The sequence below is a fragment of the Gorilla gorilla genome, chromosome 6 (genome assembly GCF_029281585.2).
Source record: "Gorilla gorilla gorilla isolate KB3781 chromosome 6, NHGRI_mGorGor1-v2.1_pri, whole genome shotgun sequence".
In the NCBI taxonomy this organism is placed as follows: Eukaryota; Metazoa; Chordata; class Mammalia; order Primates; family Hominidae; genus Gorilla; species Gorilla gorilla.
In genome coordinates this window covers 51,854,843-51,869,565 of record NC_073230.2, presented here as the reverse complement: position 1 = coordinate 51,869,565, position 14,723 = coordinate 51,854,843, and the positions used below count along the sequence as shown (strand labels likewise).

The 14,723-nt window shown below is 54.2% G+C and overlaps 3 protein-coding genes across 4 annotated transcripts in view; 2 read left to right on the top strand and 1 right to left on the bottom strand.

Moving 5' to 3' along the window:
• The window catches only part of DBNL (drebrin like), a 21,859-nt gene extending 18,484 nt beyond the window's left edge, over nt 1–3,375 (bottom strand). For both annotated transcript variants that reach the window (XM_055347724.2, XM_055347725.2), the window contains exon 1: nt 3,238–3,375. The gene's annotated coding sequence lies outside the window, so the exon portion shown is untranslated. The remainder of the gene's footprint in view (nt 1–3,237) is intronic.
• Nucleotides 2,065–2,922, top strand: LOC129523857 (ras GTPase-activating protein 4-like). The gene is made up of 2 exons (XM_055347736.2): nt 2,065–2,628; nt 2,835–2,922. The coding sequence occupies exons 1-2, from the start codon at nt 2,366–2,368 to the stop codon at nt 2,920–2,922; spliced, it is 351 nt and encodes a 116-aa protein (XP_055203711.1). The 5' UTR covers nt 2,065–2,365.
• LOC115932795 (ras GTPase-activating protein 4-like) lies at nt 3,249–14,723 on the top strand. The gene is made up of 8 exons (XM_055347731.2): nt 3,249–3,368; nt 3,937–4,081; nt 4,626–4,795; nt 6,798–6,935; nt 9,286–9,421; nt 12,711–12,831; nt 13,980–14,044; nt 14,156–14,723. The coding sequence occupies exons 1-8, from the start codon at nt 3,291–3,293 to the stop codon at nt 14,275–14,277; spliced, it is 975 nt and encodes a 324-aa protein (XP_055203706.1). The 5' UTR covers nt 3,249–3,290; the 3' UTR covers nt 14,278–14,723.

Below are 14,723 nucleotides of genomic sequence, written 5' to 3'. Positions count from 1 at the left end.
TATATGTATATATATACACACACATAGTATATATATGTATATATACACACACATAGTATATATATGTATATATACACACACATAGTATATATATGTATATATACACACACATAGTATATATATGTATATATACACACACATAGTATATATATGTATATATACACACACATAGTATATATATGTATATATACACACACATAGTATATATATGTATATATACACACACATAGTATATATATGTATATATACACACACATAGTATATATATGTATATATACACACACATAGTATATATATGTATATATACACACACATAGTATATATATGTATATACACACACATAGTATATATATGTGTACATATATACACACACATAGTGTATTGTATATGTATATACACTATGTGTGTGTATATATGTATATATGTATACATATATGTATATATATGCATATGTATAGGTATACATATATGTATATATGCATATGTATAGGTATACATATATGTATATATGCATATGTATAGGTATACATATATGTATATATATGCATATGTATATGTATACATATACGTATATGTGTGCATATGTATATGTATATATATGCATATGTGTATATGTATACATATATGTGTATATATGCATATGTGTATATGTATACATATATGTGTATATATGCATATGTGTATATGTATACATATATGTGTATATATGCATATATCCACAATCCCTTAAGTCCAGATGTGCTTTGGAATTCAATCTAAGATTTCAGAAAAGTTATACCATGTATGTCCTGTATACTCTGTAAGCCCTTATCACAGGATCTGGACAGGAACTGGTAATCAGACATGTTCATGCTTTTGCTGTGATATGTGTGAATAATCAGCTAAGTGGAATATAAGAAGACTCTAAATATCCTCATGGCAATTAAGGTCAGTTTTTGCTACCAAATGAACTACCAAAATCTTAAGGTGTTTGAGTCTGGATGGTGCAGATAAGGACTTGTGAACCTAATTTGGACAAAAACATGGTTCATTTGTTATGCCCATTTTTCTTTCTGTTCACATGATTGTTGCTTGTTGTCTTGTTTGTTTTGTGCTGCTATAACAAAGTACCACAGACTATGTAATTTACATAGAACAGAAATTTATTTTCTCACAGTTCTGGAGGCTGGGAAGTCCAAGGTCATGGCACTAGTATCTGGTGAGGGGCTTCTTGCTGCATCATAACATGGTGAAAGGCAAGGAGGATGAGAGAAAGACAAAAAGGGGCCAAACTCATTCTTTTTTTTTTTTTTTTGAGATGGAATCTCACTCTGTAGCCAGGCTGGAGTGCAGTGACTGCGAACTCAGCTCACTGCAACCTCTGCCTCCCAAGTTCAAGTAATTCTCCTGCCTCAGCCTCCTGAGTAGCTGGGACTACAGGCACGTGCCACCATGCCCAGATAATTTTTGTATTTTTAGTAGAGATAGGGTTTCACCATGTTGGCCAGGATGGTCTCGATCCCTTGACCTCGTGATCTGCCCACCTTGGCCTCCCAAAGTACTGGGATTACAGGTGTGAGCCACCCTGCCCGGCCCCAAACTCAGTCTTTTCTAATGAACCTGAGGCAGGAGAATAGGGGCTGGAAGCAGGGAACAGAACGCCAATGCACACTAACCTCCTAGAACCAAATCAAAAGGAAAACGCTTACTTATGACCAAGTAACAAAAGACCAACACCCTGTTCCGGAGCAACTCTCTGGCCTCAAAGTCCATGGAGTCTTTTCTGAAGGTGAGGTTGCATGCTATATTGTCCTCATCTTGCAAATGACAACACTGAGCTTCAGAGAGAGCGACAGAGGGGGCTGGGACTTCGACTCCAGTGTTCTATCTCCATATTCAGAGCCCTTTAAGGTTAAGAATGTGGCTGGGCATAGTAGCTCATGCCTGTAATTCCAGCACTTTGGGAGGCTGAGGCGGGCGGATCACTTAAGGTCAGGAGTTCGAGACCAGCCTGGCCAACATGGCAAAACCCCATCTCTACTAAAAATACAAAAATTAGCCTGGCATGGTGGTGGGCACCTGTAATCCCAGCTACTGGGGAGGCTGAGGCAGGAGACTCACTTGAACCAGGAGCCAGAGGTTGTAGTGAGCTCACGCCACTGCACTCTAGCCTGGGCCCCATGCTAGACTCCGTGCCCTGCACCCCACCCCAAAAGAATGTGTGTGTGATTAAAATTTAAGTTAGAGACAGTCTCACTATGTTGCCCAGGCTGGTCTCAAACTCCTGGCCTCAAGTGATCCTCCTGCCTTGGCCTCCCAAAGTGCTAGGATTACAAGGGCTAAGAATTCTAGTCATTCATTCACTCACTCATTCATTCATTCATTCATGAATAAACAGTTTGCCCTGCATGTGTACCTGGCCCCCTCCTGGGCGGATACGGCAGGCAAACGGTGCAAGGGCGGCTGCCGGGAGAAGGTGGGCAGCTGGAGTGGGACTGGGGGAGACAGGATCAATGTGACCTGCGGTGGTCCCCAGGTGGCCGGGATGCAGTACCTGCACGGCGTCCTGGGCCCCATCATCAACAAGGTGTTTGAGGAGAAGAAGTACGTGGAGCTGGACCCCAGCAAAGTGGAAGTTAAGGATGTAGGGTGAGGCCGGGGGTAACTCCGGGGGGGATGCGGGGCGCAGCGGCAGCGGGTTGGGATCAGGCCCTGTCAGCATGTGTGTTTGTGCTTCTGCCCACCCGTGTATTGTCCCCTGTGTCCGTGTCCTGGCTGCTGTGAGAGCGACTGTTCCTGTCGTGGCCCTGGCGCTGACCGCGACCTCCTCTGCCAACCCGCCCCGTTCCACGCAGGTGCTCCGGGCTGCACCGCCCGCAGACCGAGGCCGAGGTGCTGGAGCAGAGCGCGCAGAGCTGCGCGCCCACCTGGGGGCCCTGCTGAGCGCGCTCAGCCGCTCGGTTCGCGCGTGCCCCGCCGTGGTGCGCGCCACCTTCCGCCAGCTCTTCCGGCGCATGCGCGAGGCTTCCCCGGCGCCCAGCACGAGGTGCGCCCTCCACCCGCTGGGCTAGGCTGGGCCGGGTTGGACTGGGCTGGGGCGAGGGGCGAAGAGCGGTGGGGAACCAGGGAGCGCTGGGGAGGACCACGGAGGCTGTGTCCCAGCGAGGGTCAGGGACGGAGCCTAAGGGGAGGAGGCTGCCAGGAGCCCTGGTCTGGGGGACTCCAGCCCGCGCTCTTCCGCACCCCTCCAGAATGTACCGTTCATCGCCGTCACCAGCTTCCTGTGCCTGCGCTTCTTCTCTCCCGCCATCATGTCGCCCAAGCTCTTCCACCTGCGGGAGCGCCACGCGGACGCCCGCACCAGCCGCACCCTGCTCCTGTTGGCCAAGGTGCGGGCCTTGCGGCCACGGGCGGGATGCACAGCTGGGTGTCCTACCGGGGCCCTGGCCTGGACTGCAGAGTGTTCCCTACCGGCTCCGGCGAGGCCACTGGCACGCCCACGTAGGCACTGCACTTCACAGTTTGCAAAGCCTTCCTGTGGCCACCTTGTCCGAGCTCCATCTCATGGATAAGGAAACAGGCCTGCGAGGGGTCGGGGGTTGCCAAGGCCGCCCATCCTGTCGGTGGTGAATCGCGGGACCTTCCAACCCGGGTCTGCTTACTCTCAGGCTGCACCTATGTGCCCGGCACCGGGGTGGGGTATCCAGTGCAGCAGCGTCAGTTAAACCTACAGAGGAAGGCCCAAGTGGTCTCAGTTATCATAAGGCATCAAACTTCATGATCCTCTCCTCCCTGATCCCTAGTGGGGCTGGAGGGGGCCCGTGGGCAGAGCCTCTGTCGCCTCTGCCTCCATCGCTACAGCTGAGTAGCACAGACTTGGGGAGGGGGGGTGGGAGGGGGTGCAGTGGCTAGGCCCCTAACCTAGCAGAACCTGGTCCTTCCTGCTGTCACCTCCAGGCAGTCCAGAACGTGGGCAACATGGACACGCCGGCTTCCAGGGCCAAGGAGACTTGGATGGAGCCGCTGCAGCCCACCGTGCGCCAGGGCGTGGCGCAGCTGAAGGACTTCATCACCAAGCTCGTGGACATCGAGGAGAAGGACGGTGAGCGCCGCCCTGCACAGACCCGCCCACAGCCTACTGCTGACGTTTGCTCCACCGTTGAGCCCCACGACCCCACCCACCGCTGTTTGTTCCTCTCGTGGCCCCACCCACCGCCTGCTGTTGACATTTGCCAGGCCCCCAGGCCATAGACCCACGCACCACTGTTTGTGCTTCCTGTGACCCTGCCCACTGCCTGCTCTTGACGTTTGCCCCACCCCTAGACCCATGGCCTCACCCCCCATCATCTGTGCCTGTTGACATTTGCTCCATCCTTGAGCTCCATAGCCCCGCCGCCACCTGCTACTGACGCGTGTCCCGCCTCCAAGCCCATGGCCATGCCTTCCTCAGTCCACCTGTCACCCCGCTCACCACCAGCTGTTGATGTTTGCTCCGCCCTTGAGCCCCATGACTACGTCCACTGCCTGCTGTTCAGATTTGCTCAGCCCTTGAGCCCCATGGCCCCGCCCACTGCTCCGCCCCCCCCCCCCCCAGTCCCGCCCTCATTCACTGGGCTCTCTATTCTCCAACCTCCCTGGCCTGGCAGAGCTGGACCTGCAGCGGACGCTGAGTTTGCAGGCGCCACCTGTGAAGGAGGGGCCACTCTTCATCCACAGGACCAAGGGCAAAGGCCCCCTCATGTCCTCCTCCTTCAAGAAGCTCTACTTCTCCCTCACTACCGAGGCCCTCAGCTTCGCGAAGACGCCCAGCTTCAAGGTGGGTAAGGAGGGAGGCCGGCAAGTGGGGCTCTGAGAGGCCGGCAAGTGGGGCACCTTAGAGGCACCTGTCCCCTTCCTTGGAGCCCACTTGAGGTACCCCCGGGGTCAGAGAAGAAAGCCAGGTGTGTGGCATCTGTACTGCTTGTCAGAACCTAGGAGGGCCGGGCACGGTGGCTCACGCCTGTAATCCCAGGACTTTGGGAGGCCAAGGCGGGTGGATCACTTGAAGTTAGGAGTTTGAGACCAGCCTGGCCAACATGGAGAAACCCCGTCTCTACTAAAAATACAAAAAATCAGCCGGGTGTGGTGGTGGGTGCCTGTAGTCCCAGCTACTCGGGAGGCTGAGGCACGGGAATCGCTTGAACCCGGGAGGCAGAAGTTGCAGTGAGCCGAGATCGTGCCACTGCACTCCAACCTGGGCAACAGAGCAAGACTCCGTCTCAAAAAAAAATGAATATGGAGGAAGTTGATCCGACCTTACCAGGTCGTTGAGGATTAAATGAGATGATCTCCCTAAGGGTCCTGACCCAGGGCCTGGCAGGTAGTACTATTTAGGCAAATGGTATTATTAAAGATAGTACATCACCTGGGCTGCTAGATGAGTAGGAGGCTAGGGCAAACAGGGGAGGCTTCCTGGAAGAGGCAGGAATATAGAAGCACGGAATCTTGGTGTGGGAAGGGATCTCAAAGATCACCTTGTACAGCCCTCTCTGAGTCATGGGTCACCTCTCCTGCAAGCTCTCTTCTCCCAGGAAGGGCTGAGGACATACTTCCTCCATGGACCTGGTGACTGCTTGCTGTACACCTGCCCCCAGTCATTTAGGCTATGGGGATGATCTTCCAGGAGTACCCAGCCTAGCCCTGGGCAGGTGACAACGGGCTAGGAGTAGGTGAAGGAGCTCATCACCCACCCCGTTCTCAACCAGCTCAGGGGTCCCACCAGATGAGGGGCCCGCCCCTTCCGACCAAAGACCCCTCAGATGATGATAATTATTTTTTGAGACAGGGTCTTGCTCTGTCACCCAGGCTGTAGTGCAGTGGTGCGATCATAGCTGACTGCAGCCTCAAACTCCTGGGCTCAAGCAATCTTCCTGCCTCAGCCTCCCGAGTAGCTGGGACTACAGGCACGTGCCACCAAGCCCAGCTAATTTTCTTTAACTTTTTTTTTTGCGGAGATGGGGTCTTGCTATGCTGCCCAGGCTGTTCTCAAACTCCTGGCCTCAGGCAATCCTCCTGCCCCAGCCTCCCAAAGCACTCAGATGATTATTATACATCTTCCTTGTCAGGGTTGAAAGATTTGACTGCATGGGCATTATTTAATTCTGGTCCCATTTTTTTTTTTTTTTTTTTTTTGAGATGCAGTTTCGCTTTTGTTGCCCAGGCCAGAGTGCAATGGTGCGATCTTGGCTCACCGCAACCTCCGCCTCCCGGGTTCAAGCGATTCTCCTGCCTCAGCCTCCCAAGTAGCTGGGATTACAGGCATGCGCCACCATGCCCGGCTAATTTTGTATTTTTAGTAGACACGGAGTTTCTCCATGTTTGTCAGGCTGGTCTCAAACTCCCAACCTCAGGTGATCCGCCTTCCTCGGCCTCCCAAAATGCTGGGATTACATGTGTGAGCCACTGCGCCTGGTCAGGATATGACTATTAGAGACTGGGACTACAAAAGCAAGTGGGAAAATTAATAAATGCAAAGTCACAAAGCCTTGGCCACGGCTGGATTGACTTTGTAGCCCAGGGAATGCTGGCTGTCCAGACACTACCCCAAAGCTCACACCTCCGAGGCCTTCTGGGAGTGCCCCCCAGAGAGGCCAGGTCCTCCTCTCCCAGTTGCTGGGCACTTGGTCACCATCAGTCTGTGCTCTGCCCTGGCTGAGGTCACTCTGGGTCTCCCACGCCTACCCCTGGTGCTGCAGAAGGGGAGACTGAGGCCCAGAGATGGGGAATGGAATGCCCCTGGCTAGGTCCCTGAGCCTCCTCCTCCTCCCTGCCTGCCCCAGAAAAGCGCCCTCATCAAGTTAACCAACATCCGGGCAGCAGAAAAGGTTGAGGAAAAGAGCTTTGGCAGCTCGCACGTCGTGCAGGTCATCTACACGGACGACGCCGGCAGGCCCCAGACTGCCTACCTGCAGTGCAAGGTGCGGGGAGGGGAGCAGGTGCTGTGGGAGTGGCCTGAACACTGTGGGAGTGGCTTGGGTGCTGTGGGAGTGGCCTGGGTACTTTGGGAGTGGCATGAGCCCTGTGGGAGTGGCCTGAGCTCTATGGGAGTGGCCTGGGTGCTGTGGGAGTGCCCTGGATGCTGTGGGAATGGCCTGGGTGCTATGGGAGTCGCCTGAGCTCTGTGGGAGTGGCCTGGGTGCTGTGGGAGGGGCCTGAGTGGACTGGATGAGAAAAGAGTTGATTGAGCCTCTCGCCCCGCTACCAGCTACATCAGGCACCGCAGGGTGTGTCTAATCTGGGAGGTGTCAGGGACAGGTGTGTGTGTGTTGTCCAGGGGCCTGAGCCCCCAGGAGGCCATGGCCCATGTCTTTCCCTGGGCATCCATGTGTAGGTCTGTGTGTGGGTCTGTGTGTGGGCCAGTGCACAGACAGGTGCATCCCCGTGATGTGAAATTTGCACGTTGCACCCGTTTGTTGGAAACTATTTCCAGATAACTGAGATGGGGGCCAGGCACACTGGTTCACGCGGATAATCCTAGCATTCTAGCCGGGGCAACAGAGCAAGACCCTTTCTCTAAAAAAGAAAGTCTGAGCTGGCACCTGTGTGGTTCTGTGTCTGTATCAATGCCTAATAATCAAACATTATGCTCTGTGTGGCTCTGGGTGCATGTTCTCAAGTAACCTTCTCATCTGTTCCTTCATTAACTCATTCATTCATTTACTTAAAAAATACTTACTGAGCACCTCCTAGGTTCCAGGCATGATTCTAGGTGAGGGGATACAGTGGCAGATGAGGCAGAGTCCTGCCCTCATGGAGCTGATATCCCAGGGAGAAGATGGGCCAATAAATGCATGTTTCAAATGTCGGCTCATGCCTGTAGTCCCAGTACTTTGGGAGGCTGAGGTGGGAGGATCACTGGAGGCCAGGAGTTTGAGAACAGCCTGGCCAATGTGGCAAGACCCCATCTCTACAAAAAAAAAATTAGCCAGCCATGATGGCATGCACCTGTGATTCCAGCTACTTGGGAGGCTGAGGCAGGAAGATAGCCTGAACCCAGGAGTTGGAGGCTGCAGTGAACTATGATCACACCACTGCACTCCAGCCTGGGCTACAGAGTGAGACCCTGTCTCTTAAAAAAAAAAAAAAAAAAGCAAATTGTGATAGTGACTTGAAGGGAACCAGAAGGGACTAAGGGAGCAAGGGAGGGAACAGAGTGGGGTATAGCAGGGAGCGGTCTGTCCTATTAAGAGTGGTCAGGGAGAATACAAAAATTAGCTGGGCGTGGTGGCGTGTGCCTGTAGTCCCAGCTACTTGGGGGGCTGAGGCAGGAGAATCACTCGAACCTGGGAGGTGGAGGTTGCAGTGAGCTGAGATTGAGCCACTGCACTCCAGCCTGGTGACAGAGCAAGACTCCATCTCAAAATAAATAAATTAATTAGTAAATTAATTAAAGGGTGGTCAGGGAGGACTTCTGACGGGTGGCATTCGAGCAGGGACCTTGTAGGAGGGTGACCCAGATGTGTATCTAGGGCAGGGACATGTGGGACAAGTAGGAAGCCTGCAGCTGGAGGGGGGTTGGTTTCTTCCGGGCTTGACCGTCCTGGCCTGTGGGGAGGAAGTCACAGACCTGTCCCTCTGTGCCCTTCCCTCTAGGAGTTCCCTTTTGTGTCAGGGTCCAGAGCCACTGGGAAAAGTAGTGATATCAGGGCCACCAAATATATTTGGCGGGTTCTGGAATACCTACGAGCATGGCCAAGGGGCCAGCGGCGGCTGAAATCCAGCCCACACCAGCCTCCTGGGCTCCTACCATCCCGGTGCCTTCCGTGGGGACAAGTGGAGCTGCTGCCACCAAAAAGACAAGACAGGTGGGAGAGGAGAGGATGAAGTCTTGCTGTGTTGCCCAGGCTGGTCTTGAATTCCTGGGCTCAAGCGATCCTCCCACCTCGGCCCCCTATAATCCCAGCTGTAGTCCCAGCACTTTGGGAGGCTGAGGTGGGAGGATCACTGGAAGCCAGGAGTTTGAGAACAGCCTGGCCAATGTAGCAAGACCCCATCTCTAAAAAAAAGAAATTAGCCAGCCATGATGGCATTATAGGAGTGAGCCACTGGGATTATAGGAGTGAGCCACTGCACCTGCTCTCCAGGCCATGCGCCCGGGCATGGGTCATGTTCCACTGGAGGAAGGGCAGCTTCTCCTAATTCACTCAAAGCTGCTGGGTTGGTATGGTGGGGAACATGGCGTCTGGCGTGGTACAGGAGCTCCGGGTTAGGAGGGCTTCCTGGAGGAGGTGACGTCTGAACAGGCCTCCCCCTCCGTGTCCCCTGCAGTGTGTGAATGAGCTTAACCAGTGGCTGTCTGCGCTGCGGAAGGTGAGCATCAACAACACCGGACTGCTGGGCTCCTACCACCCTGGCGTCTTCCGTGGGGACAAGTGGAGCTGCTGCCACCAAAAAGAGAAGACAGGTGGGAGAGGAAGCCTGGGTTCCGGGCTCTGCATCCGTCCACTGCGAGATCGGGCCTCTGGCTGAACGATGGGACCCTGAGCCCTGCTGTGCACCTGCAGGGACCTAACCCAAAGAATGCTGGCCCCTCCGGGAGCTCTGGGCAGAAAGGGTCCCGTGGACCAGGTGGTTTGGGAAATGCCACGTGATGTGTGTGATGCATATGAGTGAATTCGCTGAAGGCTCTAAGGAGGCCCGAAAACACGTTAGAATCCCATTTCTTTTTATTTCTTCTTCTTCTTCTTCTTTTTTTTTTTTTTTTCAGACACAGACTTTCACTCTGTCCCCCAGACTGGAGTGCAATGGCACGATCTCAGCTCACTGCAATCTCCACCTCCCAGGGTCAAGCAATTCTCCTGCCTCAACCTCCCCAGTAGCTGGGATTACCGGCACTTGCCACCAAGCCTAGCTATTTTTTTTGTATTTTGACTAGAGATGGGGTTTCACCATGTTAGTCAAGCTGCTCTTTTTTGTTGTTGTTGTTGTTGTTGTTGTTGTTGTTGTTGTTGTTGTTTGATACCGAGTCTCGCTCTATCATCCAGGCTGGAGTGCAGTGGTGCAATCTCGGCTCACTGCAATCTCCGTTTCCGAGGCTCAAGTGATTCTCCTGCCTCAGCCTCCCAAGTACTACAGGCGCAAGCCACTGCACCCAGCTAAGTTTTGTATTTTCAGTAAAGACGGGGTTTTACCATGTTGGCCAGGCTGGTCTTGAACTCCCGACCTCGTGATCTGCCCTCCTCGGCCTCCCAAAGTGCTGGGATTACAGGTGTGAGCCACCACGCCCGGCCTAGAATTCCATTTCTAACGTGGTTTAACCCAGCACTTCCCAAACTCTTTTGACAGGGAACCCTTCTCTTCCCCAAGGAGCTTCTTACAGAAGAGGTGTTCTCAGGAACACATTCGAGGAGCCCCCTGCTAATGAGAGCCAGAGAGCCCCTGGGTTCGCACACTCCAATGCTGGCCATCTGAATCCGGAGCTGTGGGTGGGAGGGGACGCTGAGCCTTGGGCACTAGAGGGATGGCATAGAGGAGCTTCTAGAAGGACGCCATACTGTGTAGTACTCTAGGTTCTAGCACCTGTGGTTCTTGAGCACTTGAAATGTGGCTTGAGGAGCTGAGGGGTTTTTTTTGTTTAATTTTTTAAAACAGGGTCTTGCTCTGTTGCCCAGGCTGGAGTGCAGTGGCATGATCATAGCTCACTGCAGCCTCCAACTCCTGGGCTCAAGCAATCCTCCTGCCTCAGCCTCTGAGTAGGCTGGCACTACCGGCATGCATCACCACACCTGGCTCATTAAAAAAAATTTTTTTTAGAGGTGGGGTCTTGCTATGTTGTTCAGGCTGGTCTTGAATTCCCAGGCTCAAGCAATCCTCCTGCCTCGGCCTCCCAAAGTGCTGAGATTGTAGGAGTGAGCCACCACATCTGGCCTGAGTTTCACATTTTTAAAAATGTTGTTTTGGCCGGGTGTGGTGGCTCACGCCTGTAATCCTAGCACTTTGGGAGGCCAAGGTAGGCGGATTGCCTGAGCTCAGGAGTTAGAGACGAGCCTAGGCAACATGGTGAAACCCCATCTCTGCTAAAATACAAAAAAAAATTAGCCAGGCATGGCGGCGTGGGCCTGTAGTCCCAGCCACTCAGGAGGCTGAGGCAGGAGAACTGCTTGAACCTGGGAGGCAGAGGTTGCAGTAAGCCAAGATGGTGCCACTGCACTCCAGCCTGGCGACAGAGCGAGACTCCATCTCAAAAAAAAAAAAAAAAACCAGAAAAGAAACAAAAAACGTTGTTTTAATTTTAATTAACTCAAATAGCTTCATGTGGCTAGCTGCCGCCCTGTAGAACAGCACAGTTCTAGAACTTTCGAGACCTTCTCCCTGTTATCCACACTTACTTTACAGAGTAGACTCAGCACTTCGAGTCCCCTGTCCTTCCGGCCAGGCCAAACCTTGGTCCCCAGAGCCCAGTGTGGCAGAGGCCATCGAAAACTGACCCACGCGCTCTAGCCCAGCCCTGGATTTACAGCCAAGCACTGTATAGGGATGGGTGACTCTTTTGTTTTTGTTTTGAGTTGGGTCTCTCACTCTCTCACCCAGGCTGGAGTGCAGTGGCATAATCATAGCTCACTGTAGCCTTGACCTCCTGGGCTCAAGCCATCCTCCTGCCTCAGCCTCCTGAAGAACTGGGACTACAGGCACATGCCACCACACCCAGCTATTTTCTATTTTATTTTTTTGTAGAGTCAGGGTCTCACTATGTTGCCCAGACTGGTCTTGAACTCCTGGCCTCAAGCTATCTTCCTGCCTCAGCCTCCCAAAGTGCTGGGTTTACAGGTGTGAGCCACTGTGCCTGGCCTCTTGGTGACTCTTTGCAAGGGCATTGCTGGCTGGCTGATATGGCCTGCAGCCTCTGCCTGTAACCATCAGAGCGATACTCTCATTATCAGCAAGGTGGGACCCACCCTGGCCCAAGAGACAGGGCCTGTTATTCCACTGTATGGAGGAGAAGCTGAGGCTTAGGGAAGGCAGATGACTTGGCAAGGTCATAAAGACAGCAAGCTGCAGGACCAGCTCATTCTAAGGCATGAACCCCCTGTGGCCCACCTCACCATGATGTTAACATTTCAGCCTGCTCCCTTCCAGGCAGACAGTCTTCCAGAAAGTTACCCGGCTCCCTGGCTGTGCGCGGTGGCTCACGCCTGTAATCTCAGCACTTTGGGAGGCTGAGACGGGCAAATCATGAGGTCAGGAGATCGAGACCATCCTGGCTAACACAGTGAAACCCCGTCTCTACTAAAAATATAAAAAATTAGCTGGGCGTGGTGGCGGGCATCTGCAGTCCCAGCTACTCAGGAGTCTGAAACAGGAGAATGGCGTGAACCTGGGAGGCAGAGCTCGCAGTGAGCCAAGATCATGCCACTGCACTGCAGCCTGCGCGACAGAGCGAGACTCCGTCTCAAAAAAAACCAAAAGTTACCCAGCAACCCGAGTCATATCCTGATGATATCCATGCTCCTCAGTCACGCATCCCGTGGTGCAGAGGCTGACCCCAAGAGGAGCTGCTGCCCCCAGAGGGTGGGGAGCCGAGGCAGGGCCTGGGTCAGACTTACCAGGCTATGCTCCCAGCCCAGCCCTCACCAGGGACCCCCGAGTGCTTCTCTCTCCTCTCCAGGCCTCTGTTTCTCCATCTGTGCAACCACAGTGTTGGACATGGTAGTCCCAAGTGTCTGCTCGTAACTTTGCCCTCTCTGTGCCCGCAGGTCAGGGCTGCGATAAGATCTGGTCACGGGTGACCCTGCAGGAGTGGAATGACCCTCTTGACCATGACCTTGAGGCCCAGCTCATCTACCGGCACCTGCTGGGCGTGGAGTCCATGCTGTGGTGAGTCCCACCCAGGAGAGCCTGTGCAGCCTGGGGAACGTGCCAGGCTTGGGGCTGCTCCATGGTGGCTGGTCACCTCTCTTGTAATTGGCCACATCTGGGGAGGGCACCAGGAGTACCTCTCTGCAGCACGAGGCCAGCTCAGGTTAGGACAGAGGCCCCAAGGGTCAGGGCCATGCCTGCTTCATGCCATGTGCTGACTGAGCCCATCTTGCAACCTGCCCAGCTGTTCCCCTGGGCCCTTGGAGTACAGGCACAGCCTCAGCCAATTCCCTGAGTTCCTTGGCCATCTTGCTTCGTCCAGTGGTTCTCAGCCTCGGCAGAAGCTTAGAAAAAACAGGATGCTTTTAAAGATCAGCTTTAAAAAACAGGATGCTAAGGCCCCATCACTCAGGGTCTCTGGAGATGTGGCTGGTGCCAGGATACTTCAAGGTGATCCAGTGCTTCCCATGCGCTCAGCTTCCCCTGAGCCAACTGGAGCTGGAGTTCATTCATCTGTCACACCCCTATACTCTGCAAGGAGGAAGGGTGTGGTCCTCCCCATTCCTCATCGACTCTTCCAGGGTTTATCTCTGCCCTCAAAGCCCACGAAGGTGGGGTGCGGTGACTCATGCCTGTTATTCCAGCTCTTTGGGAGGTGGAGGCAGGCAGATTGTTGGAGATCAGGAGTTTGAAACCAGCCTGGCCAACATGGCGAAACCTCTTCTCTACTAAAAATACAAAAATTAACTGATGTGGTGGAGGGTGCCTGTAATCCCAGCTACTCAGGAGGCTGAGGCAGGAGAATTGCTTGAACCCAGGAGGTGGAAGTTGCAGTGAGCTTAGATTGCGCCACTGCACTCCAGCCTGGGCCGCAGAACAAGACTCTGTCTCAAAAACAAAACAAAACAAATGCAAAGGGCCTTCTGGTCAACCCACAGTGGGATGGGGAGGAGGAGGAGACACGGGGAGGGAGAGGTGGAAGGTGCCCTGGTGGGCCTTGGCCCAGCCTCTTCATAGACTGAAAGAGTCAGCCCTGCCATCACCCCCAGAGCCACCTCTAGCCCAGGAGGCCCATGCTGGGCCACCCCCAGCCTTCCCACAAGGACACCAGAAGGTCTGGCAGGGAGAGTGGAGGCTACTGGCCCTCACTCTGACCTCCCCCACAGGGAGAGGCACCGGGAGCTGAGCGGGGGCGCAGAGGCAGGCACAGTGCCCACGAGCCCTGGCAAAGGTAGGTCTTGCCCACCTGGGACTTGCTCGTGGCCCGAGCCCCCTCCAGAGATGCACGGGTGGGGTCCTCGGGCTCACTCCCAGGGGCCCTCACGGCTGCCTCTGCCCACAGTCCCCGAGGACTCATTGGCCCGGCTGCTCCGGGTGCTGCAGGACCTCCGCGAGGCCCATAGCTCCAGCCCGGCCGGCTCCCCACCCTCAGAGCCCAACTGCCTCCTGGAGCTGCAGACGTGAGGCCCACCCTATGCTCCCCTTGCTGAGTCCCCTGCCAAGCGCTCGAAGCCCCCCCAGGACACTCTGCACCCCCTCACCCCGGTCCTCCTCATTAGGGTACAGGGCCTAGGTCTCTTCCAAGTGGGGGAGGGGGGAGAGTCAGGAATAAGGGGATCCCCAGAAGTGCAGAACTGAGCAGGCTTGGGCCTGTCATGGCTGGCCTGAAGTGTCCCCAGCTCCCTACAGCCGCTGTAGCCATCACTGCCTCTCCAGGGACCCTCTTCTCCTGCCTAGGACAGACCCAGCCAGAACCACTGCTAGGATGGGCCACACCCAGGGGTCTGGCCTCCAGGGACCTAGAGAATGGGAGGGAGAACGGGGCCCCAGGAGACCCGGCCGCCACCCCACCCGCTACCCTTTGGTGCCACAGGGCTGTGCTGTTGCCAATAGTAAACCTGCTGTTACTG